Source organism: Euprymna scolopes, chromosome 25 (assembly GCF_053919585.1).
Source record: "Euprymna scolopes isolate OS-2025 chromosome 25, ASM5391958v1, whole genome shotgun sequence".
NCBI lineage: Eukaryota > Metazoa > Mollusca > Cephalopoda > Sepiida > Sepiolidae > Euprymna > Euprymna scolopes.
Window position 1 is genome coordinate 104,240,413 of NC_136506.1, and position 26,448 is coordinate 104,266,860.

The 26,448-nt window shown below is 31.1% G+C and overlaps 1 protein-coding gene across 4 annotated transcripts in view; it reads left to right on the forward strand.

Annotated features, from left to right (window-relative positions):
- Positions 1-20,763, forward strand: part of LOC145247550 (uncharacterized) — a 94,980-nt gene extending 74,217 nt beyond the window's left edge. For all 4 annotated transcript variants that reach the window (XM_080109394.1, XM_080109393.1, XM_080109392.1 and 1 more), the window contains exons 2-4: positions 6,763-7,040; positions 9,465-9,668; positions 13,957-20,763. In XM_080109394.1, coding sequence (XP_079965520.1) covers positions 6,804-7,040; positions 9,465-9,668; positions 13,957-14,292 — 777 coding nt within the window. In that variant the 5' untranslated portion in view covers positions 6,763-6,803 and the 3' untranslated portion in view covers positions 14,293-20,763. The remainder of the gene's footprint in view (positions 1-6,762; positions 7,041-9,464; positions 9,669-13,956) is intronic.
- The last annotated feature ends 5,685 nt before the right edge of the window (positions 20,764-26,448 follow it).

Consider the following 26,448-nt stretch of genomic DNA (forward strand, 5'->3'; position numbering starts at 1 on the left):
ACAGAACAAGTCCCCGAACGCTATTTGATATTGCTAATATAATTGCTTTGTAAGATCTAATTTCCGGAAGCACAACCCCGGGTGTAAAATCAATCTTAACAAGTTTGAAATAAGAATAACCAACCTTAATAAATGATAATGAATAAATCCATATCATTAAAGTAACCCTATTAAGTTATTCACAGCAAGATGGATGTTAGCCATTTTAAAGAACTTATAAATTTTTTTCAAGAAGTTCCAGTCTTTGGAATGCGCTGCCATAGGACTACTTCTCTGCATATTATAACACGGAAGAGTCCCTGAACTCTCTGGGAGCATGGAACTGCTGCATTATTTCATATAGCTCTTCTTGTGCAATAAAAGTGTCATATTGCGCAAGTCAGTGTATATAAAAACAACTGATGTCTGTTTCACGTTGTGACTTGTCGATATATATATGTGTGTGTGTGTGTGTGTGTGTGTGTGTGTGTTTTAACATTATGTGATCGTCTAGTTCCTTGAATGTGCGTAGAACTTCTATTGTAGCTGAGAATACTACTTTCCAACTCCTCGGGCTAACATGCGGGAGCAATATGAACTGGAACAAATTCATAGAGGACATTGCACAGGCTGTTGCAAAGAAGGTGGGTTCCCTCTATCGAGTTAGAAGACTACTCACACCCGGGAGTATCATGTACCTCTACAAGACCATCAATCGCCCATGCATGGAGTACTGTTGCCACATCTGGGCTGGTGCATCTACCACTAGTCTCTCCCTCTTAGATAAAGTCCAAAAAAAGAGTTATCGATCTAATCGGTCCCACTTTATCAACTAAGCTTCAGCCCCTGTCCCATCGCCGCAATGTTACATAACTGTGTCTGTTTTACAAATATTTTAATGGAATGTGTTCTGATGAACTCGTTTCGCTTGTACCCCCTCGATGTACATATCCTCGACAGACCCGCTTAGCAATAAGATCTCACCCCTTCACTGTTGATGTCCCTAAGTGGCAGAAAGCTTTCTATTCTAATAGTTTCTTCCCTCGAACAGCTAGACTTTGGAATTCCCTTCCTGCTGCCTGCTTCCCCTGGCTGTACGTCCAAGTGGCGGCTTTTTAAGGGGTGAATATGAGTAAAACAAATATATCTATTACCAATAACAACTTGCACAGCCAGATTTTATCAAAGGCGCGGATAATATTGTCGGTAGGGTCACCAGCAAAAGACACATACGAGGTAGCTTCAATGTCTCCATACTTTTTTCTTATGGGAACTTTTGTTGATAATACATACATGACACTCTAGTTCCCTTCGAAGTAATCTCCTTCGGTTGCAATGCACTTGCACCTTTCCAACAACTTCTGGGAGGCTCTACGGAAGTCCTCTTGTGTGGGCGTGTCAATGGCCCCCGTCACAACCTTTTTCTATCTCCTTAATTGGCTCATAACGACGAATGTTTTTCTTTAACTTGGGGAATAACTAAAAGTCACAAGGAGCAAGGTCTGGGTTATAGGGAGGGTGAGGAACTATCTTGATGCCCATCTTGGTCAAATTAAGCTGTGACAAGATGGGTTTGTGGACTTGTGAATTCGCACAAATCTTCCGCATCTTCAGTTCCTCGTGTGTGTACAGTTCCCACACTGACATCAAACAGTGCACTTATTGTCTCTATAGACACACGACGGTCCTTATCCATGAAATTCATTTATTGGCTGATCAACTGGTGTTCTGACTTCCTTACTCCTGCCACACCTCACCATCCCCCAGAGACTCCCTGCCTTCTTCGAATCTCTTATGCCACTCAAAAACTGATGCTCGATTCATGAAAAATGGTATAAAAGTAGTCCGAAGCATTCCATACGTTTCTGTGACATTTTTTTCAAGTTTAAAACAAAATTTTATTGCATATCGTTCTTCTAGCGTGTCCTCACGCTCAGTTGCATTTTTAAAATTCACCAGCTGTGACAATCAGTCTGTATTACGGTGTATTCCAATTTCTGCTGAAGCTGTTCCTTTGAAACTGAAATATTGAAAATTGGTCAGTCATCTCATATAGCAATAACATACTGGATTTTCAAGAGTCTACGACAATTATTTATGGCCGTAGAAAAAAATCTGGAAACTTATTGAAGGCACCTCGTACCTTCACAAAGTGTCTTTCTTCTCCCAGAAATTAAAGATGCTTTTCATTTGAAAACAGAAATACAAAGACGTTAATTATATAGGGATATGATCATTTATTCTCATGCTGGGTTCTTTCTTGCAGTTTGACCACATTTTGTATAATCTAGATTTTGATATTTTGCACCTTTGATTTCCACGAGCGTCAAGTCTAAAACTAAAAGCATTAGATCCCCGTCTGTCCGCTAACACGTTGGGTATTGAAGTAATTCCCTTACGTCTGTCTTGCTACGCCAACTCCACGTGACTAAAGACACAAATCGGATGATCCACCTTCGTAACGCATATTTGTTTATGCTAGTTATGAAACTAGTTAACATTCATATGAACTTTTTTTAACATGAATAATTTTGTATGTAAATACAATTCGCCTTGATAATATTCTTTCTATTTCTATTTTTACAAATATCAATAACGACCATCATATAATCGCCTAGAGAACTTGGCGTTGCCTGGACCAAATATGTAGCAATATCTTGGCAGTGCTCATCAGTCTCCATGTCTTCAGAGCACATACAGCACCTGGTATTACCAAATGGTCATCCATTTAGTACTGACCAGACTCAATGTCGCTTTGCATATAACTATAACATAACCGCCTTCAAATCTAATATTAACAAATATTTGCGATTTTTATGTTCAGTAGTAATCAAGTTTTATTCATTCAATTTATAATTTTCATTCCTTTCATAATATGCATCATTCGCGTGACAATCGCTCTGTCTCATTAACCATCATTTTCGAGTGAATCGTTAATAAAAAGATGTCTTGCATCGTATACTCGTTTTTGTACAGAAGTTGATTTTTTTTCTTATTCAAATACAACAGAAAACTGTCTTTGTCTTTGATATGAACAATGGACAAAGGAGACACCGCTGCTAAATGTCCAATTCTATCACACTGACAGCTAATGTCCGCTCTGAAACTGACCGGATGAAATATAGACACGCGGGTAACGTCTGTTGATCGCCTATTGATTTTGACAATCACCGATACCGGTAGACCATTTCAACAGCGGACAATGACTATTAAATGAACTGGTGGCCAACTCGAATGCTAAAACTGGAAAATAACACAAGAGACAAAATACATTGGTCAGACAAAGAGCAAACAGACGGATAGAACGAGATAAAGACACGGAGACCCACACATAGAGATATTATGTAATTCTTATTTTTAGAAGGTACCAAATATTGTGTATATTATATACTGGTGGTATTATTATGACGTATATTCTGTATTGTTATTGTTGTTCATCTTAGGAGAGTCTTAGTGAGAGATTAGAGACAGTCCTAGGCGTGTTCATGTGTTTAGTGTTCATATGTCTTAAGATGTTCATGTTGTAAGAGATGGAGACATTAACAGGTATATATAAAGAGAGAGACAGTTCTGTATGAACGTGAGGGTTTCTATAAATATTGATACATATATTTCTTACCTATTTTTGAGATGATGATTTTCACAAAGTTCTTATAATATAAATGGACAATACCTTTTCTGTTGAATCACAATACGAAGACGCAGATACACAAAGATGATGACATCCTTTATTTCATGACCGGTCCATGATTTCGCTTGAGGAATTCAAAGTTTCTTTACATGGTTATTTCCAAAACACTCTCACTTCTAGAGGGTGTCTTGGTTCTAACGGAGACTCGGTCTGAACCTCTCTGCTTCTCTCCGACTCTTCTCCCAGACTCCCAGACTGCATCTAAAAACTCTACCTATGTTGAGAACTCGTCACGTCATCGCATGATTAAACATGTGCTCATCAAGCACGTTGGATGACATGCGTCACGTTGCCAAACTTGACATGACACCGAGTTCAGTAACCTATTTTTCAAATAACATTTTTACAAAATATGTTTATAATTTCAATTGACAATTAAATTCCTTAACAGAAACAAATTTCATAATTACATTCCTTTTGCATATACAGATATGTAAGCTAAACAATTGCAATTCCTTATTTAGATAACATTCTGTATTTATTTTAACTTATGATTGGAATTCTCAATTCCAAATCTAGCTTCGCAAGTTCGAATCCTTAGCTATCCTATTTCATATTTACATTTAACTAATTCCCTACTTTTTTAATTACATGAAAAGGGGTCAGCCCTTATCATGTAACACATACACATAAACATGTGTAATAAACTTGATAAATTAATGAACAAAGTACAATATTTATCAAAACATTTTATAGATAAGTAAATTTTGTGATTGCTAAGGCTGCTGCAAAGAAAGTGGGCTCTCTCTATCGGGCTAGAAAGTTACTTTCGCTTGAAAGTATCCTGTACCTCTACATAGCCACCATTCGCCCATGTGTGTAGTACTGCTGTCACATTTGGGCTGGTGCGTCTGCTACTAGTCTCTCGCTCCTGGACAGGGTCTAAAAAAAGAGTCGCCAACCTAATAGGTTCCGAACTGTCATCTAAACTTCAGCCCTTGCCCCTCCGGCGAAATGTTGCATCTCTCTACCTATTTTACAAGTATTTTAATGGTAAATGATCTGATGAACTACAAGCCCTTGTATCCCTTCGATGAAAATACTTCCGACAAACCAGACAAGCAGCGAAGTCCCACCCCTAGACAGTTGAGATTCTCAGATGTAAGAACGCCTTTGACTCTAATAGCTTTTTTACCCAGAACTGCAGGACTTTGGAATTATCTTCCGGTTTTCTGCTTCCCCAATTGTACTGACAATAAGTTCAAGTGTAATGTGAACAGACATCTTGCTGCTAAACTCCTTACATAGTACCCCTGCAACTTAGGTCCCTGATAGTAGCTCCCTACGTCAAAGTAGCAACGTATCTTGTGTGGGGTGAAAATTTAATTTTAAAAAAATTAATTTTTTTTTCAATTTTTATTTTGTCATAATTTTATCTTACTTGCTTTCTCTCTCTCTCTATTATATTGAGGCTTTTGTTTTTGCAGCAGATTCTAATGCAAGAATAAGTTTATTAATTATTTATATGTATACTTATTATTATCATCATTATTATATATAATATTGTTGTTGTTATTATCATAATACCATTATTATCATAATTATTTTCATATGATTATCATAATTATCATATCATTATCAATATTATTATTATTATTATTATTATTATTATTATTATTATTATTATATAAGATAGATATTTTTTATATAATTATTATCGGTGTTATTACTATTATAATTATTATCATTATTTTATATTTATTTTCAATATGATTGTTGTGATTGCTATCATTATTATTATTATTATTATTATTATTATTATTATTATTATTATTATTATTATATTAAAACTAATTTTAAGACCCTATATGACATATTTTGCCTGAGGACGACGAAAATGTTTTAGTCGAAAGCGCTCGCAATGCAAAGACAAATATATGAATTCAACTCATACAACTTTTATAAAAAAAAAAGAAAAAAATGTGGAGATTGGAAAAGGTAAAAAGGAAATATTCAAGCAAAAAATTTTAAAACCAAAACTTATGAAGAATTCTTGGTGAAATTATTTATTACAAGAAATGGAAGTACATACCAATTAAACGACCCGGATGCAAGCGTGACACAGAAAATAACAGGCGCGCTATCCTATTAAAATATAGATAATCTACTTAATGTAGTGTCAGAATATATCTGGTTATTACGTTTTATCTCCAATAGCCTTATAGGAATGTTTGACATCTTTCCATTGTATGGACGCCAAGCGCGAACGGAAACCTCACGATATCATTATACCCTCTTTAGATACAACAGATACTACCTTTGCATCCTAGCCAAAAGATTTGGTTGGTTGTTTTTGTTTTACGGCATACCAACCCTTTTCAGGTTATTTAATGCCGAATCCAGTGATTTTGAAGAATAGTTTTTTTGATAGAATATTTTCTTTTCAAGTCGGTTTCTATTTAACCCATAGTTGGGACCCTAACAAGTACTACCACTCCGGGTCAGAGTGGACCTGGGAGCAATGGCAATTAAAGCGGAGCTCCACAATCCCCAAAGCCCGCAAGCTGGGGCCTCACCATCGGATTTAGTTTAAGGTTATATCCAGGATCCAGAAGATTAAGAAGGTATACTTTAGTTTTACGTGCGACCCAAAAGCGACATCATTGTTTTCATTGATTTATTTGTTTTTTACATTGCCTCTTCGATGACTAGGAGATCCTATTTATAAAAAAAAGGATTGAAGGTGATAATAGACTATGAATATTAGCGTATCTATATACTAATTTAATATTCATAGTATGTTATCACCAGGCTGTGACAACAGCATATTCTTTTCATTGTTATGACTCTTGAGTATATATCGGTTAATATCTTATATGTTTTTATATAGACTGATGTGGTTCTCGGTTGATTGACTGTGTCTTACTGTGTTGGATATACACTTGAGAGTCAAAAGAATGAAAAAAAATATGCTGTTGTCAGAGTCCTAGTTATCACCTTTCATTCTCCGTTTTAATAAATAGGATCTCCCGATCGAATAATTAATAATCTAGAGACCGTGACACACGTACGTACGTACGTACGTTAAAGTGTTACGGTATTAGTATCTTGGCATAATAATCTGATCATTTCATTTCTTTTCTTCCTCGCAGAGTGATTTACCTTGAAATAAGAATCAAGTTCCAAAACGAAAATGGTGTACAACGAACTAGTTGACCTCGACAAGCTTATCATCGATTACGTCACAGAATCGGGACTAAGAAAAAAGAAATTTCCAAATGCTGAAAAGATCTACCCTTCAGATATTAGTTGGCAACGTGTCCGTATTCGACATGACGATGTGAAATATTGTACCAGCGATGATTACAAAAAACCCAGCGCCAGCATTCTATTCTCATCTACATTCGAAAATAACACTAATAAACCCCAGGTAAGTAACCATCAGAGAATGGAAATCGAGGTTGAATAAGATTTAAATGTTCAATTACAGTGTGAAGCGTCTGTCGTACGCATGGGTTCAACAAATTGGTGTATACAAATCCTCTAAATATTTAATCATACAGAACTTAAAAATTAGTAGATTCATTTTTATCGTTATCTTAAATTTAATCCAGTTGATTCTTAAAAAGGATTTTTTAGACAAGTGTTTAATGTTGCAATGACACATGTCGGAGATTAGTTGAAAACCCCAAAGACATCATTGCCGAAATAGCTTGTTCCCTATTGACTAGGGTAGGTCTGTATGGTTCTCTGCAGTTTTAGGAGATTCACGTTCCTAAGATTTAACTTCTAATCTATTTGAAAAGCTTTGTTTATTGCTAATCGCCTGATGTATTCCTACTGAGTAATACTGACAATTGTTATTGCTAATCGCCTGATGTATTCCTACTGAGTAATACTGACAATTGTTATTGCTAATCGCCTGATGTATTCCTACTGAGTAATACTGATAATTGTTATTGCTAATCGCCTGATGTATTCCTACTGAGTAATACTGACAATTGTTATTGCTAATCGCCTGATGTATTCCTACTGAGTAATACTGACAATTGTTATTGCTAATCGCCTGATGTATTCCTACTGAGTAATACTGACAATTGTTATTGCTAATCGCCTGATGTATTCCTACTGAGTAATACTGACAATTGTTATTGCTAATCGCCTGATGTATTCCTACTGAGTAATACTGACAATTGTTATTGCTAATCGCCTGATGTATTCCTACTGAGTAATACTGACAATTGTTATTGCTAATCGCCTGATGTATTCCTACTGAGAAATACTGACAAGGCTGTACATGTAGTTTTTGCAGGCCAAAATCCTTTATATCTAGTGTTCTTGCTTTTCATATGATACTTTCCTGGTCTCGTGTCACATCCTTCCACAATGGGAGGGAGAAAAATATCCTAGCTAATCGCTGTCTATGGGAGTTGTGTGATACCATATGGTCCCCTGCTCCATTATTCTCTTACTTGTCGTCGTCTTTCATATTGGCGACTGTCAAGGAGAGCGGTTGCTCACGGCTACACGAGTATTAAAAAAAATAAAATAAAGCCCCCCCCCCGTAAATAAACACCTTCTGTAAATATCAACCATGTTCATAAGTTGCCGTCAGCTCCACTCGATCTGCCCCGAGCAATAGCTTGCATTTAACTGTATTAGATTGACTACTGTCCACAAACTGTCGCAAACCCAAGACTGACTGCAAACTGTTCACAATCTCGGTGCCAAATCTAAAATTGTTTCCATTGTGAACCCTGGTGAATAACTTCCTCTCTATTTTTTTGTTGATAAACCCATTTTCTTTTATTTTTGTTATATTTTTCCCATTCTTTTTTTTTTTTTTTTTTACTTCTGAACACTTGTGGATGGAACAGTTGTTTAATTTGATAAACTAATCCTAAATATATTTAGTTTTTTTGTCCGGTCTTTTTCTCCGCCACACCTTGATTGAAGTGTTGAAATTAAAGTTTGTCTTTGAACAGCCGAATAATGTTAAATGTTTTTTATTCAACTTGCAATGTTCTCAGCACACGCAAAAACCACAATCCTTTTTCTTTTCCTGTTTCGACGTTCGTGGAAAATTTTTACTTTCTTCACACTGGCATGTGAATTAGCCGTACGTTCAAACGACTGTGCATCAAAAAGATGAATTTTGTACAATACGCACACGCAACCCTTGAACGCTTGTTTCCAGGACCGTTGTCACACAATCTTATTTTAAATACATTTTGCTTACCTTGGTGAACAACTTTCTCTCCATTGTACTGCTGATAAACTTATTTACTTTATTTTTGTTTCATATGTCTCTTGGGCTTATTTAATCTCTCTCTATATATATACATAAATGTATGTATGTGTGTGTGCATATGTTTGTGAAGTTTACCTTGCCTGTCTGTCTGTCTATGCAAAAAAAGGTCTCTATCAAACTACTCTGTTAATGTATAGTATACAAACTTGAAACTTGATATATATGGTATTTTGACCTGTAAAACAAGTTTGATTTGGTTTATGAGCCGGTAAAGTAGCCGTTAAAATGTACAAAATTGAAAAACATAGTGTGTATGCAGTTGTTAAATTTGCTAATTGATAAACTAATTCTAAATCTATCGATCTTTCTGTCCGGACATTTTTCCGCTACGCCTTGATTAACAATCCTATTTTAGATGGCTTTTGTGTACCTTGTGAACAACTTCGCCTCCACTGTTCTGCTGATAAACTTGTTTACTTTTTTTTGTCATAGCTTTCCCTCTTTTTTACTTCTTAATACTGTCGGGGGGGGGATAAACAGTTGTTTAATTTAATTAAATTTAATTTAATTTAATTTGCTAATTAATATGAATTTCTTTTATAGGTTTACACCCTTAAGACTGAAAGGACAACCAGCTCCACGTGCACTTTCAATCTGAGCAAGGCATATTGTTTGAGTAACAACATTGGTCTCAAAGTGACCGCCCCTTACATTGAAGCAGGGGCCGGTTTACAGAGGGACATGACGGTGGAAAAGATGAACGAGGACACTTTCACGCAACAGATGGTTTGGGCCGTTGATAACCAGGTAAGTAAAACATGTTAAGTTTCCGCAATTTTTTTGTCGTAGATTAAAAAAATAATTGTTGATCAGACAACACTAAAAAAATAGTTTAAAATATAAAAAGATTGAAAAAATTTTTGTCGACAAACAACCTAAACCTGGCCTTCGGGCCAGGATCAAAAAAAAAAAAAAAAAAAAAAAAAATGAATTATTGTACCATTTTATTGTTATCTTTTTTGTTTTTACACGTCAATAAAAAATGTTTTAAAAATTGGGAGTTACTAGGACGTCCCCCAATATGAAAGGGTGAATGCGGTATTATGGTGAAAGAAGATACTAGCTGGGAGAAACTTTTGACTTTGTTTAGTTCTGGAGTGACAAGGATGACCAACGACCCCCAAAATCCCCCCTTTTGAGTTGGCCATGTGCCTAAGTTTTTTGTTCATCGTTGATTTTGACTGTATTTTTTAACATGAATAAAAGATTTAATATCTCAAAGTGTAGTATCTGTTCCGGCAGATACTGCAAGCAAAGACCATATGTGGGGGGAAACCCCACATATAAGACCTTGGTCATTGTGGGGGCAACCCTTCATACCAATTGTCACTATCCAGCTCCCCTACTCCCCGGGGAGTTGGTCCCCATTTCCCCTTCACTCCTCACTTTAAAAATCGGCCTTGTGCCTAATTTGCTCGGTGAGGGAGTAAATAAATACCTCAAAGTGTAGTATCTGTTCTTCATATGTTGCACTTCAATTTCTTGTTCTCTGTCAGTGGAGGAGAAATCCTTCACGACTGAGACAATTTTTATTTTTTTTCCTTTTCTCCACGTTATAAAACAACCCTGGTGTCTAACTCTGTCCCGTGGGGAAGCATTGTAAATAGGAACAACCTGATCAAAGTCCGGACGATTTTAGTTGGCAACAGCAATCCTAAGTCCGGTGTCTATCTCAGAACGACGTGGATTCCTTAAGGGAGCATAAGCAAATTGCTAACTTGCGTTTTTTTTTTTTTTTTTTTTTTTTTTGCTTATATTGCTTAGCTCTGCAGCTTACTCCTCCCATTCATATACAGAAAGAATAAATAACTGTATTTATTCTTTTCTACATAGATATTATTCTAAATTAATAGCCATGGTTTCCTCTTTAGTCTCTCAAATCAGCTGTCAGTATTTCCAGACTCTAGAAAACAACTTCTAATAACAACAGTCTCATCGATCGCACTATCCACTTATCTCGGCGATCTCAGCTGCAAACAATGCTGGCAGGGTCACAGGTCACACCTCTTATTTGAATATCTCCATGAACAATTATATATGTGTTTCTCACTATATTTAAGAAATTTGTAGATTTCTTTGTTTCTTTTCAATCTGACAATATTGAAATGTGCAAGGTCACTCAATGTTGCCCAGGAGTGAAAGTGAGAATGTGTGTTTGTGAGTGTTTGAGAACACTTTCCAATCACTTTCCAATCTATATACTCATCGAATTTTTAATCTACAGACTTGAAATTTCTTATATAGGTTATTCGGACATGAGGAAATCTGTTTTCATCTAGAAAAAGGGACTGCTAAGGGGTCAAAAATGAAAAATTAATACATGAGGTCGTCATATTTTTATCTGTTTGTCAACTGCTTCATGAATGCACATGCGTGAATGGTTCACATGACAGATTCTTTATGTTAAGAATAAGTAGGCTTAAAATCACTATTTAAAGATCATGTCAAACTGACCTAATGGTTATCGTACTTAACTAACTGTTTATACTTGTCTCTTTCATGATAATTAGCAGGCCGCCCAGCGTGGCCCAGTCGTCAAATATGCATAAATATTATATTTTAATTCATACAGAAAATGAGAGGTGTGCATGCAAGCATTCTGGTATTTTGTCGAAACAGTTAATTTCTTGTAAGTAAAAAAAAATAAATATTCGAGCTTAGATCAAAACCTAAAGACAGTGAACCAAGTACGATAACCATTAAACCAGCTTAACACTATCTTTACAAAGTGTTTTCAAACCTACTTATTCGTAACATAACGAATCCGTCAAGTTTCACAACCACAAATATGCATTCGTGAAACGATTTATAAACATAAAAATCCGGCGACTCCCAAGTACCAATTGTTCAATTTTGACCCATGAGTAGCTCTTTTTTTCCAGATGAAAACTGAATAAAAAGTTTTCCACATGTCTGAATACCTTATATACCAAATTTCAAGTGTGAAAATTAAAAATTCATTAAATATATGGGTTGAGAATTGTCTCACATTCTCACTTATATATATTATATATATATTATATTATATTATATATATATTATTTTTAAAATATAATTATCCACTGACATGTGTTTCGTCGTCTACGACTCATCAGAGTGGCTGAATGTAGTGAGATTCGAAATCGGGACCCCACGGTAATGAGCCTAAACCCCTTACCACTGACCCATCTCGCATGACCGTCTGGATATATCGCAATTTACTTAGATGTTTGTTTTGGTTTTAGCGATACGTTTTGAATGAATTCAGTTATTTACGAAAGTGCATTTTTACCTAAATGCGAGTTGGGAATAATTTTCCCTTTTTTAACCAATTTAGTACCCCAATACATCCAGATGGTCGTGCGAGATGGGTCAGAGGTAAGGGGTTTAGGCTCATTACCGTGGGGGTCCCGATTTCGAATCTCGCTAGATTCAGCCACTCTGATGAGTCGTAGACGAAACACATGTCAGTGGATAATTATATTTAAAAAATAAATATATATATATATATATATATATATATATATATATATGAGGTGCCTTCAATAAGTTTGAAACTTTTTTGTTCAGGCATTTAAAATTTTTGTAGACTCCTGAAAATTGAGTATGTTATTGCTATACATCTTATGAGATAACTGACCAATTTTTGTGATTTCAGGTTCAAATGAACAGCTACAGCAGGAACTGAAAAATACCCTACTAAAGCCTAATAGCTGGTTAATTTCAAAAATGCATTCTAGATATGAGGGCACTTTAGAAGAATGAAATGCAATCAAATTTTGTTTAAACTTGGAAAAAAACATATAGAACGCTTCGGACTGCTTTTGGACCATCTTGCACGAATCAAGCATCAGTAAGGAAGGCAGAGAGTTTGTGATGAGAGGTGTGGGAGGAGTAAGGAAGTCAGAACACCAGAATTGATTGACTAAATAATGAATTACATGGATAAAGACAGTCGTGTGTCTATAGAGACAATAAGGGCACAGTTTGATGTCAGTGTGGGAACTGTACACACAATTATTTGCAAGGAACTGAAGATGTGGAAAATTTGAATGCACTTGGTCCCAATGCATCAGTCCACAGTTCCATCCTTGTCGCAGACTATTTAACCAAGATGAGCATCAAGACAGTTCCTCATCCTCCCTATAGTCCAGACCTTCCTCCCTGTGAGTTTTTGTTATTCCCTAAGCTCAAGGAAAATATTAGAGACTGTCGTTATGAAACAATTGAGGAAATGAAAGAGGCTGTGACGAGGGTCATTGACACAAGACACCTTCCAGATGTTGTTGGAATGGTATAACAAGTGCATTTCAGCCGGAGGAGATTACTTCAAAGGGAGTTAGAGTTTCATGTGTGTATTATCAATAAAAGTGTCCATACGAAAAAGTCTCAAAACTTATAAAGGCACCTTGCATATTATACAATCAATGTTTATTTGTTTGCGTGTTATAGAAATCGATGTTAACTATTGGAACATATTTTTTTCATTTTTTTTTTTACAAAGGAGTCACCACTTATCAAGGCCCAGAGACCACTCGAGGATAAGGATTAGTAGTCAATGGGACGATATCGTAGTAGTGGAAATTTGGTAAATTGGTTATGTAAGGGGACGGCTACTCAAGATCTTATTTACGTTGGACTTGAAGACGACCATATTGTAGTCAGCTAGAAAGCAGGGAAACGAAAGAATTCCACTGGCATGCAGTTCTAAGAAAGAAACTTTGTTCATGGAATCTACGCTTAGGTTTAGGTACAGATAAATAGTGGGGAAAATTATTGATAGTAGTTTCAGCTAAACATGTTTGGCGAGGGAGACCATAGATTGGAGCTCAGACGAGTGCTTGCTATGAAAATAATGATAAAGCAGAGACAGGTTCGCAACAGTCAAATTAATTTCAATATGAGTAAAATTTTTCAAGGAATCTAAAGACACCATTGAAATTTATATTCGCTTCCTTCTACAATCACTCGATATTACAAAAAAATTTTTTTTTTTTGTTTTCTTCTCTTGAAATATTTTTCTCATGTAACGTTTAAAATTATTCGCTATTTTCAGGTGAGTGTCCCGAGCGGTTACAAGACAAAGGCGGACCTAGTCATCGTAGAGAAAGAATATGCAGGCACTTTCACAATGGCGGTTCATTACAGTGGACAAATCAACGTTGTTATTCGCAGCAAGAACTCTACTGGCACATTCTCAGTCGATGTAACAGACATTTTCGATGAGGAGAATGGGTTCACTGTGAATGATGATGTCGCCACATTCATCTGCCAGGGTTCATGCAAGTGTCGGTACGGAGTGGAGCAGAGCGTGAAACTGACACAAGAAAAAATTCCTGGGTTTCGGAAACTAGAGAATGGGATTGAGGAAATTGAGCTGATTGATGCATAAAATCGAACAGGTAATTGACACTCGATGATGCCGGTGCCTGGCGTATATATATATATATATATATATATATATATATATATATATATATATATATATATATATATATATATATATATGGTGCTCCAAAAATATATATATATAGCTGTTTATAATATTTTGCAGTTTAAATATTGCTGATCTGATTTAAAAACAAATATAAATTAAATAAAATCTGTAATTTTAGAAAGCCAATACATATCAGGATTTTTTTTGAGGGGGGGGGACGCAGTGGATAGAGGCGTTGAATCTCTATGGTTCCAGGTGAGCATTGTATGAAAGTAGCGGTTTGAATCCTACCCAAAGCAGGCCAGAGGTTTAGTTGAGCAAAAACGTGGTAAAACACCAACAACTATGGAAGGCAGTAATTACTGTTGGAGTTAATCACCTGAAGAAGGCCAGAGGATGAGTTGGCCTAAACGTGGTGAAAACAACAGCAATTATGAAGATGAGGATAACAGTCCGCAAATAGATAAAAAAAATATTTGTTTATAATCAAATTTTCAGTGATATTACATCTTTTTCAGGACTATTAAAAGAACATACAAGTTTTACTTTCCTGGTGACTACGTAGCATAAGAAATGATTAGAAAAACACAGATTTTATTTATGAAAAGTGTCATATCACCAAAAATATATTTTTTTTTTTAAAGAATCCTGCATTGTACTGGCTTTCAAAACTTAGAGATTTTCTTCAAATTTAAAAAAAGGCTTACATAGAAGAAAAAAAAATACTTTAATGTAAATTGGTTGCAAACTAATATGTTATGATTAAAATTTTAATGAATTTTGGTTTTTATTTGCTCTCTTTTATATTAAAAATCAAGAACTTTCAAAAAAAAAAAAAAAACCTTCTTTCTCATTCTTATATATATATATATATATATATATATATATATATATATATATATATATAAACCAAAAAACATGTTTTATTAATCATTTGTTCATATATATATGTATATATAAGTTATGAAAATATATATGGCAATTTAGCTACACAGAATATGCCGCATTTGTTTCTCATGAAAAATTGGCCAGGCTTATGGCTGACAAATTCTCATGAGAATGAAAGGTGGAATATTCTGTGTGGCTTACTTGCCATATATATTTTCATAACTTACTGCCAAGCTCTATGTGTGCATTGAGCACTGTTGAAGTAAATACTGAAAATTTATGCATAAAATGATATCTTTATATATTAATTTGTGATTAAATTAAATAGTATGTATATATATATATATACACATATATATAAACATACATATATATACATACATATATATATACATACATATATATACATACATATATATACATACATATACATATATATATATATACATATATATAAACATACATATATATACATACATATATATATACATACATATATATACATACATATATATACATACATATACATATATATATATATATATATATATATATATATATATAAATCAAAAGAGAAGAGCGTAATATAAACACAAGAAAAAAAACAAAACAGCTTTAAAGAGAAGGGAAACTGGAATAAAATTGAGATTCGATACTCAAATACATTATTTTACTCTCTCTCTCTCTCTCTCTCTCTCTATATATATATATATATATATATATATATATATGTACACATATACATACATACTAATCTAAAAACTACAGCCTCTTTTTAACAAGATCTCATTTAATACCGAGACAAATACACTAACAGTATCTAATAACTAACAAGAAACTAAATAAATAAACTATAAAATAATAAACTTGAAATTATACATAAAAATAATTCGCCCCTAACCGTCCTGCACCCACCTTTATAACCAACAGAAAAAAAATTTATAAATATACCAAGCCTCAAAGAAAAATAAAACGATAACAACAACAATCGCTCCTGATGATAATCGAATGCACCGATAGAAAGCGCTTGAGAAGAATATGGCTGAACAACAATTTTTGGGCGTCATTATATACAACATGTCAGCTGAAATAAAAAAGACCGCTCGGCGAATGGGAAAGATATCCAGAAAAATCGGAAAAAAGAATAACTCTGTTGGGGTCAATCAGACATGCTTGAATAATGACTTGCTGCAAAAATATACGAATATATATATATATATTTTTTTTTCTCTCACTGGTTTTCCAACTGAAACCAATTTCCCTCTTTCCTCATTCGATTCTTAGCTTTTAATTTATCATTCTGACGTTTCCTCTTAGAGGGTCAGACGATAAGGCCTTAAGGAAATTTTAACTCCACCTGCCCGTTTTTTTTGTTTCTTTCATTTAAATTAAACTATGTTTCCTCTGAAATTTCTCCTTCCATTTTGCTGTACCAAGAATTTACTTATATATATATATATATATATATATATATATATACACACAACAGCAAAGATGGCGTAAATATCATGAAACACAATTACAACTACTTCACCAATTTTTTTTTTTTTCGGATTTATGTAATCATGCGCATATTCATTTTATTTTCTTTTAAAATTAATGAGTTGTTATTCTTCTGATGAGTCAGGTCAGAAAATATTAAAAAATTGACATAATAAAAAATTGTTTCTGCAATACGAAACAGGTGCTGTCAAGAATTGAACATTTTAATATACTGAAAGAAATAAACGATCAGATAAACGTCTTGAAATTGGGAATATAGACTTTTTGTCATTTATTTCTATATGCTCTGTAGTTATATTTAACATACATCAAGCTTCATAAATAAAAGAATCGGCATAAAGGGTGAAATATAATTGTATAAGCATATTTTTCCCCATAAACATAGATATATTTGAATATTAATAAAATGAACTCATTTTTCCCCGTATGATTTTGACCTTAATAGGATTAAAAATCAAGATATTTCATGCAAAGATAATATACACAAACGGCAGAACAATATCTGAGGTGTGTTATAGGCTTATTATTTCTCAAATTCCTCGATAATCTTAGATTTCTATACTTTTTCTGCTGAGAAGTCACGGCCAAAATCGGTTAAGATCAATGGAAGTGGTAAAATATTTTCTCTCTAATAAATTCCTCCTCCCCCCCCTGCCACCACTTAACACCGTTTGGGGATCGTTCACAAGGAACAGTTGAGAAGAGAACACCGGTTTGGTTTCGTAGTTCTTTCATGTGAAGTTATTTAAAATCACTAAACTAAGCTGCAGTGCTCTGTGGCGTAGTGGTTAGCGTGCTGGACAATTCACATTATATTTTCCCGTTCGCGCCGACCTACCGTAGTCGTTTTTTTTTTTTTTTTTTTTTTTTCCTAAACAACTGGAATGGACTTTTCTTGGTGGCCGAACTGTTAACGTTGCAGATGTTTTTTTTTTTTTTTTTTTTTTTCACACTTTATTTTCCTACTTTTACTCATGACTCTGGGTTTGATCCTTCCTACTTACCTACCATAACATTTTTTAAAACTCCCCCCCTCCCGTCCCGGAAACAAACACTCGGGCAACGCCGGGTACCCCCGCTAGTATTTGAATATTTTTCCCAAAGACATAGATATATATTTGGATATATGGCTAAGTGTTAATTTTACTCATTTAGAACTGCTTTAAAGATAGACCGACAGACACACAGATAACTTACTACTTCTGCCCAGTTATTATCCAATAGTATTAGTGTGTGTGTTTGTACGTATAAATTGTTAATGTTCTTATTTGTGTGTGTTATCTAACGGACTATTGTCCTCACATCCCTTAATGTCTATTTACTTAACGGCCCGTTACTCGACTAGTGTTATAGGTGCGTGCATGCCAACATATATACTCATACACATGACAACATACCTGTCTGCTGCTGGTTGCTTCTGAGAGATTCGCTAAACGTGTTTGGGGAAGCTGGAGCCTGCTGTCATAAAGACACTTCAAGACATGGACCCAACACCATGTGCGTTTTTATATTTTTTTTAGTCACTCTCAGACATCCTGTCAGCAGAAATGAAGTGGCCAACAAACTTTGGTTCGTGAGCTCTCTATTTGAAACTGTCAACTCCCTCATGGGGAGACCGTCTTAATCCATCTTGCTCGTTTGGCGTCCAGGCTCCAACCCGCTAAACTTAACTCAACTTGCTCAAACCGGAACACTTGACATGTCACCTGTGGTCTCTGCTCACATAGTTCTGGTGCAGTTCAATGGCTACCCAGTTTCATGACCCTTTCTGCACTTGTACGCTGGCACAACTTAATATTCCCCATGATTAAATCCGTTGTTCTCTCTGCTAGATAGATACATAATTATATAGATGGATAGAAAAATAGACAGATGGACAGATAGATAGATAGAAAAATAGATAAATACATAAATGGATAGAAAAATAGAAAGATAGATAGATAAACAGATAGATGGATCAGGGCTCTATGGACAAACTTATCTTTAGTTGGCCTTTAAAAACTAAATATTTTCGTTTATTAGCCAAATAGAAAAGTTACTAGCCAAACCCACATAATTTTAAGAATATGACATCTTCGTTCTGTGACGAGTATGTACATCATAAAGATTTTTCTGTATATTTTTAAATAAGTGTAATACTAAATATACAACAAATTTTATGTTGATACTTGAACGTATATACATTCTAATTTCTTCAGATATTTTTTTTTAAACAGCTTTCGTTAAAAAAAAGAGTATTCTATTAAACTTTTACTGTTTAAATATTTTAACTTTGTTTTATATAAAAAAAATTGAAAAGATATTTTTTACCCAGCTTTGGAATTTTGTCAGTGAAATGCATCTAAAACTAAACTCCTATCCTTACAACTTCAACGCTCCAATCCTCAACTGGCATCAATTGGGATGGATGGCTCTCGTCTGGGAGAGGCCCCGTGTTTTGACAAGCTTCTGTGTTTGACCTTTACTCCTGATCCGAAACGGAACACGTACATCAAGTCTGCTGCCAAGGTTGCTGGAAAGATGGTGGGATCCTTCTACCGCTCCAGAAGATATCTCACTACTGATGCAATTCTCTATCTATATAAAAGCCAAGTACATCCAAGGATGGAATACTGCTGCCATATCTGCGCAGGAGCTGCTAAAAACAGCCTATCCTTCCTTGACAGAGTACAAAATAGACTTCGTGGCTTAGTAGGGGGATGCCCTTTTCTCTACCCTGCAACCTCTCTCCCACAGAAGAGACGTTGCGACCCTATCCTTGTTTTATCGTTATTTCCATGGCAGGTGCTCGTCTGAACTCCAATCTCTGGTCCCCCCTCGCCAATCTTTCACGAAAAACACCCGTCTAGCTGAATCCACTGTGGAAAATTTCCCCCACTCTTTATCTGTGCCTAAATCAAAACGTGGATTCCATGAACAAAGCTTCTTTCTTAGAACTGCACGCCTGTGGAACTCTGTTTCATCTGCCTGCTTCCCACCTGAATACAACTTGGATGTGTTCAAGTCCAACTTTAACAAATTCCTAATGAACCGCCTCCTTAAGTAAACACTTCACCAAATCTCCACACTAACGTAATGTACTTGCAATAACCCTTATCCCTGAGTGGCTTCCGGGCCTTGATAAGTGGTGACCACTGTGTAAAAAAAAAAAATAAAAATAAAAATAAAAAAAGAAATACAATCGCCAAAAGATAAGTCTTTCATTATTTCTAGTTTCAACTTTGAAAAATCACTTGCAAATGCAACTATTTCACTCGCAAGGTAGAGCCCTGTAGAGAGATGGATAGAAAAATAGAGATAGAAAGATAGATAGACAGATAATTAACTGCATCTGCTTCTAACATGTATACTTAAAAAATTATACATAATATTGCACGTTCAGAGTTTGTCACCAATTTTAAGGGAATTTAATCGCCATAGGCATTCCATACCCTTTTTTAGACAAAAAAATAAACAAGAATGTTAAGAGATGACTGTAATAAATAAATGACGAATTAAAATAAAGAAAAATACTCATTTTATTTGTGTTGAAGAATTTTTATTTAAACAAGACAACATAAAACTGTTAGTAGATTTCCATTATTCTTTTTTGATTTAAAGTTAAATAGAAAAAATATGCAAACATAGATTTTTTTTTTAAAATATATAAAGAAACTAAACAGATTTGTTAAAATTTTGTCAATCTTAAAAATTAAACGTATTTAAAAAAAGAATTTTACAAATGAAAGGATTTGATTAAACAAAATGCCAACAACTGCTTTTTGTTATAAAATTTTTTTAACAAATTGACATTAATAGCAAATCTAGCTTTAACGATGTTCAATGTAAAAAATATGGCAGAAGTACCAAGAAGTTTTACCAATAAAATTTGAAAAATTAGAGTTAAGTGTAAAAAAGTGATTCAGAAACACAGCAGAGAGATGTACTTTTGTTATTTAAAAAAAAAGAAAAAGATTTCTAAAATAGTAAAAATGTGATTCAGAAAAACATCAAAAATTTAAAAAAAAATGTATCCTCTCTCCATAATAGCTGCAATACAGTATAAAATTATGTATATATGACTAACAAGGAATCAATATATAATAAAGTTATAGGGGAAAAGATATGGCATACAAATAGTTATATACGTATATATATATATATATGACATATATATAATTACATATATATATGACTCATATTGATATGCATATATATGACATATATAATGATATATATATATATATATATATATATATATATATCATATATGTATGGTGATATACCTTTACATGGCATATATAGAGTGATATATATATATGACACATATGAAGGGATATATCAACATATATGTAAATATAACGTATATAGTAATAAAAATGTATGACATATATATTGACATATATAGTGATATATATGACACATATATATATATATATATGTGTCATATATATATATATAAAATGATATATATATGACATATATATATAGTGATACATATATATGGCATATATATAGTGATATATATGACATATATATAGTTATAAATATATGAAATATATATAGTTATATATATATGACATATATATAGTTATATGTATATAACATACAACATATATATAGTTATATATATACCATATATATAGTTATATATATATATCACATATATATAGTTATATATATATATCACATATATATAGTTATATATATATCAGATATATATAGTTGTATATATATATATATCACATATATATAGTTGTATATATATATATATCACATATATATAGTTGTATATATATATATATCACATATATATAGTTGTATATATATATATATATCACATATATATAGTTGTATATATATATATATATCACATATATATAGTTGTATATATATATATATCACATATATATAGTTGTATATATATATATATCACATATATATAGTTATATATATATATATATATCACATATATATAGTTATATATATATCACATATAGTTATATATATATCACATATATATAACATATAGTCATATATATATAACATATATATAGTTATATATATATCATATATATAGTTATATATATCATATATATAGTCATATATATATCATATATATAGTCATATATATATCATATATATAGTCATATATATATCATATATATAGTCATATATATATAACATATATATAGTTATATATATATACCATATATATAGTTATATGTATACCATATAGTTATATATATACCATATAGTTATATATATACCATATATAGTTATATACCATATATATAGTTATATATATATATACCATATATATATAGTTAAACATAAACCATATATATATAGTTATTCATATAACATATATATATAGTTATATATATAACATATATAGTTATATATAACATATATAGTTATATATAACATATATATTTATATATAACATATACATATAACACATATAGAACATATATATAGTTATATATATAAAATATATATAGTTATATATAACATATATATCACATATATGTAACACATATATAATGATATATATATGACATATATATATAGTGATATATACATAACATATATATATAGTGATATATACATAACATATATATATATAGTGATATATACATAACATATATATATATAGTGATATATACATAACATATATATATATAGTGATATATACATAACATATATATATATAGTGATATATACATAACATATATATATAGTGATATATACATAACATATATATATAGTGATATATACATAACATATATATATAGTGATATATACATAACATATAGTGATATATATATAACATATATAGTGAGATATATATAACATATATATTGTGATATATATATATAACATATATATAGTGATATATATATAACATATATATATAGTGATATATATATAACATATATATATATATATAACATATATATAGATATATAACATATATATAGATATATATATATATATATAACATATATATAGTGATATATATATATATAACATATATATAATGATATATATATATATATATAACATATATATAGTGATATATATATAACATATATATAGTGATATATATATAACATATATATAGTGATATATATATAACATATATATAGTGATATATATATAACATATATATAGTGATATATATATAGCATATATATAGTGATATATATATATATAGCATATATATAGTGATATATATATATATAGCATATATATAGTGATATATATATATAAATGAACTATAATCATGTATTATATATGTGACAGATATACAGTAATATATATATGACAGATATACATGACTTGTATATAGTGATATATATATATGACATGTATATAGTGATATATATATATATATGACATGTATATAGTGATATATATATATGACATGTATATAGTGATATATATATATATATATATATATATATATGATATATATATATATATATGATATATATATATGACATGTATATAGTGATATATATATATGACATGTATATAGTGATATATATATATATGACATGTATATAGTGATATATATATGACATGTACATAGTGATATATATATATATATATATATATATATGTATACATATATATAACATATTTAGGACATACATAATAGTTCTATATGACATATATAGTGATATATGTATATATGACATATATGGATATATAACAAGAATGAACCATAGTTTTATATAGACATATAATACATTGTGATATATCTATTAAAATTACACAGGTAGTTTATATATATATATATATATATATATATATATACATACAAATATATCATATATAGCGATATATTTGTATGAGATAAATATAGTGATAGCTACATAAACACGTTACAGTGATGTATATATATATATATATATATATATATATATATATATATATATATATAAATATATATATATATACACATCACTGTAACGTGTTTACATACATATATAACACATATACAGTGATATATGTGTATGTTTATGCTACATATATAGTGACATATATATGTATGACACATACAGTGATATATATATATATATACATACATATATGATCTGTGATATATATCTATATATGTATGATATTTGCATATTTATGTATGACACATATATAGTGATATATATAAACACGACACATATATAGCAACATATATATACACATATATTACACATATACAGTTATATATATATTTATACAAACAATATACACAGATATAACAATATATATTGATAGTTTTATTTATATACTATGAAATGCATACATATTGATATACGTGATGGCTGATATATATATATATATATATATTGATATCTATCTATATATATATTGATATGTATATATATATATATATATATATATTGATATCTATATTGATATATATATATATATATATTGATATCTATCTATATATATATTGATATTGATATCTATATTGATATATATAACTATATATATATATATTAAATTAATTAAAGTTTTTTCTACTGTATTTTAACTGAACCACAAGCTTTTTAGTCATCGTCTGACGGGAACGAAATTTTGTCTGAAAATTTCCATAACGATAATTTATTTAGTTTCATCACTAAAATTTTTCAAGTGAGTTTTTCATCTGTCAAAAATAAACTGAATTCCAAACCTAATATCGATATTGCACCCATTTATATCCATTGTTTTGAATAATTTTTCTTTTTATCAATAAATTTAAATACATATTTTGTCTGGAAAATGTAATATGCTAATGCAATGTTTATAAATTTCACAGAAACCGTTCTCGTAATTGATAAAATCTAAGAATAAAATTAATACTTTTATTAAATCCCTGAGATATGTTATATATATATATATATATATATATAATGCTATTTTGTAGAAAGTATATATATAAATTTGTATATGTATATGCAAAGATTCATATCTATATATAATATATATGGTACGATATATTGTTTAACAAATAAATATATATATTGCATAACACAGCATATATTATTTAACATATATATCATATATATTGATATATAATGTATACATTGTATAATATATCTATTTATATGAATAAATTATATATATGCCATTTTCTATGAAATATAGACATGTCAAATATATATATATGCATATATGACAAATATATAATGATAGTATTTTATCTAAAATCTAGGTAAAAAAATACTATTTTGAGTAATATTTTTTCTATATCTTTTGTCAATAAATTTGGATTTTAATTAAAAATCTTAAATTATAAGAAACTAGTGTAAGCGTTTTAAATGATTAAAATAATTATTAGTTAACTATAATTAACTATGATTAATTTAATTTCTTTTAAGTAATGATTTAAAGCGATTTGATACTTTTTATTTAAAACAAACTTAGTAATTAGATTAAAAATAGCACCAGAAAGTTAAGGGATAAATAAGGACAAGTAAGGACATAATTGTAAATACATTAATTTTATAAGAAACCTTTTGCAATCTGATGGGACATATAAAATGTTTATCTATATATTACTGTGAAATTGTAGATATTCAAATCTATATCATACATGATATGGAAATAGGAGCAAAGCAAAAAAATATGAACAAAAAGAAATTTAATCTTGATGAAACCTGAACTAAAGGTGAAATATTGAATAAAATGATGAACCTTTTCATATTAATTTCTCCTTTGGCTTTTCCCCTTTTTTCTATGTTTCTTATCTACACATTTTTAAGATAACCATCCTAAAAATACCCCTTGTATATATACACACACACACATACATATATGTGTGTGTATATATATAAGTATATAAAAAGAATGTCCGTTTCTCTGTTTTTGTTCATACATTATATCACTTGAACTACTGAACAATGTTCTTGCTAAGATTTTTTTTTTTTTCAAATCATTCACGTATATAAATCACTAAATATGGACGTAATGTTTAATATTACCGGGATTGAAAATAGTGAATGATTTTGAAAAATTAATATCGACAAAGATTTACAATCTGAAGACTTTTGTTTATTTATCCATTTTGTTCATATGTCACGTCATTTCAACATACTTTGCTATTCTATATTACTAATAGCCGTCTTATACACTTGCATATTTGTTTACCAGTGATGCTCCAAGCAACCCACTTCTGCCTTACTGTATATATATATATATATATATATATATATATATATATATATAGTAAGTTATAAAATATATATGGCGATTAAGCTACACTGAATATTCCGCATTTCATCCACTCTAGGACTCTCCAGGCTCTTCAGATAAGCCTGAAGAGTCCTAGAGTGGATGAAATGCGGAATATTCAGTGTAGCTTAATTGCCATATATATTTTATAACTTACTAACTAGCTCTACCTTTTGAACTTTTGAAGTAAATACTTAAAAGTTTATGCATAAATTTATACTTTTGTATATTAATTTTATGTGTGTAAATGAAGTAGATATATATATATATATATATAAGAGGAAAAGGTAGTTTGCTTGAAGCATTGTTGGTAAGTAAACAAGGAAACGCATAAGAATGAGTATTGCAATGAAGGGAACTGGGTGTAAAAATGATGTGACATCTGGAGAAAAATAGACAAACATTTATTTTCCAGATCGATCACAAATAGAAACAGTAAAATAGATTTACTGTTTGAGATAACAGGAGTGGTAGAAGTCTTTGATATTTCGAGAATATACCCTCTTCTTCAGA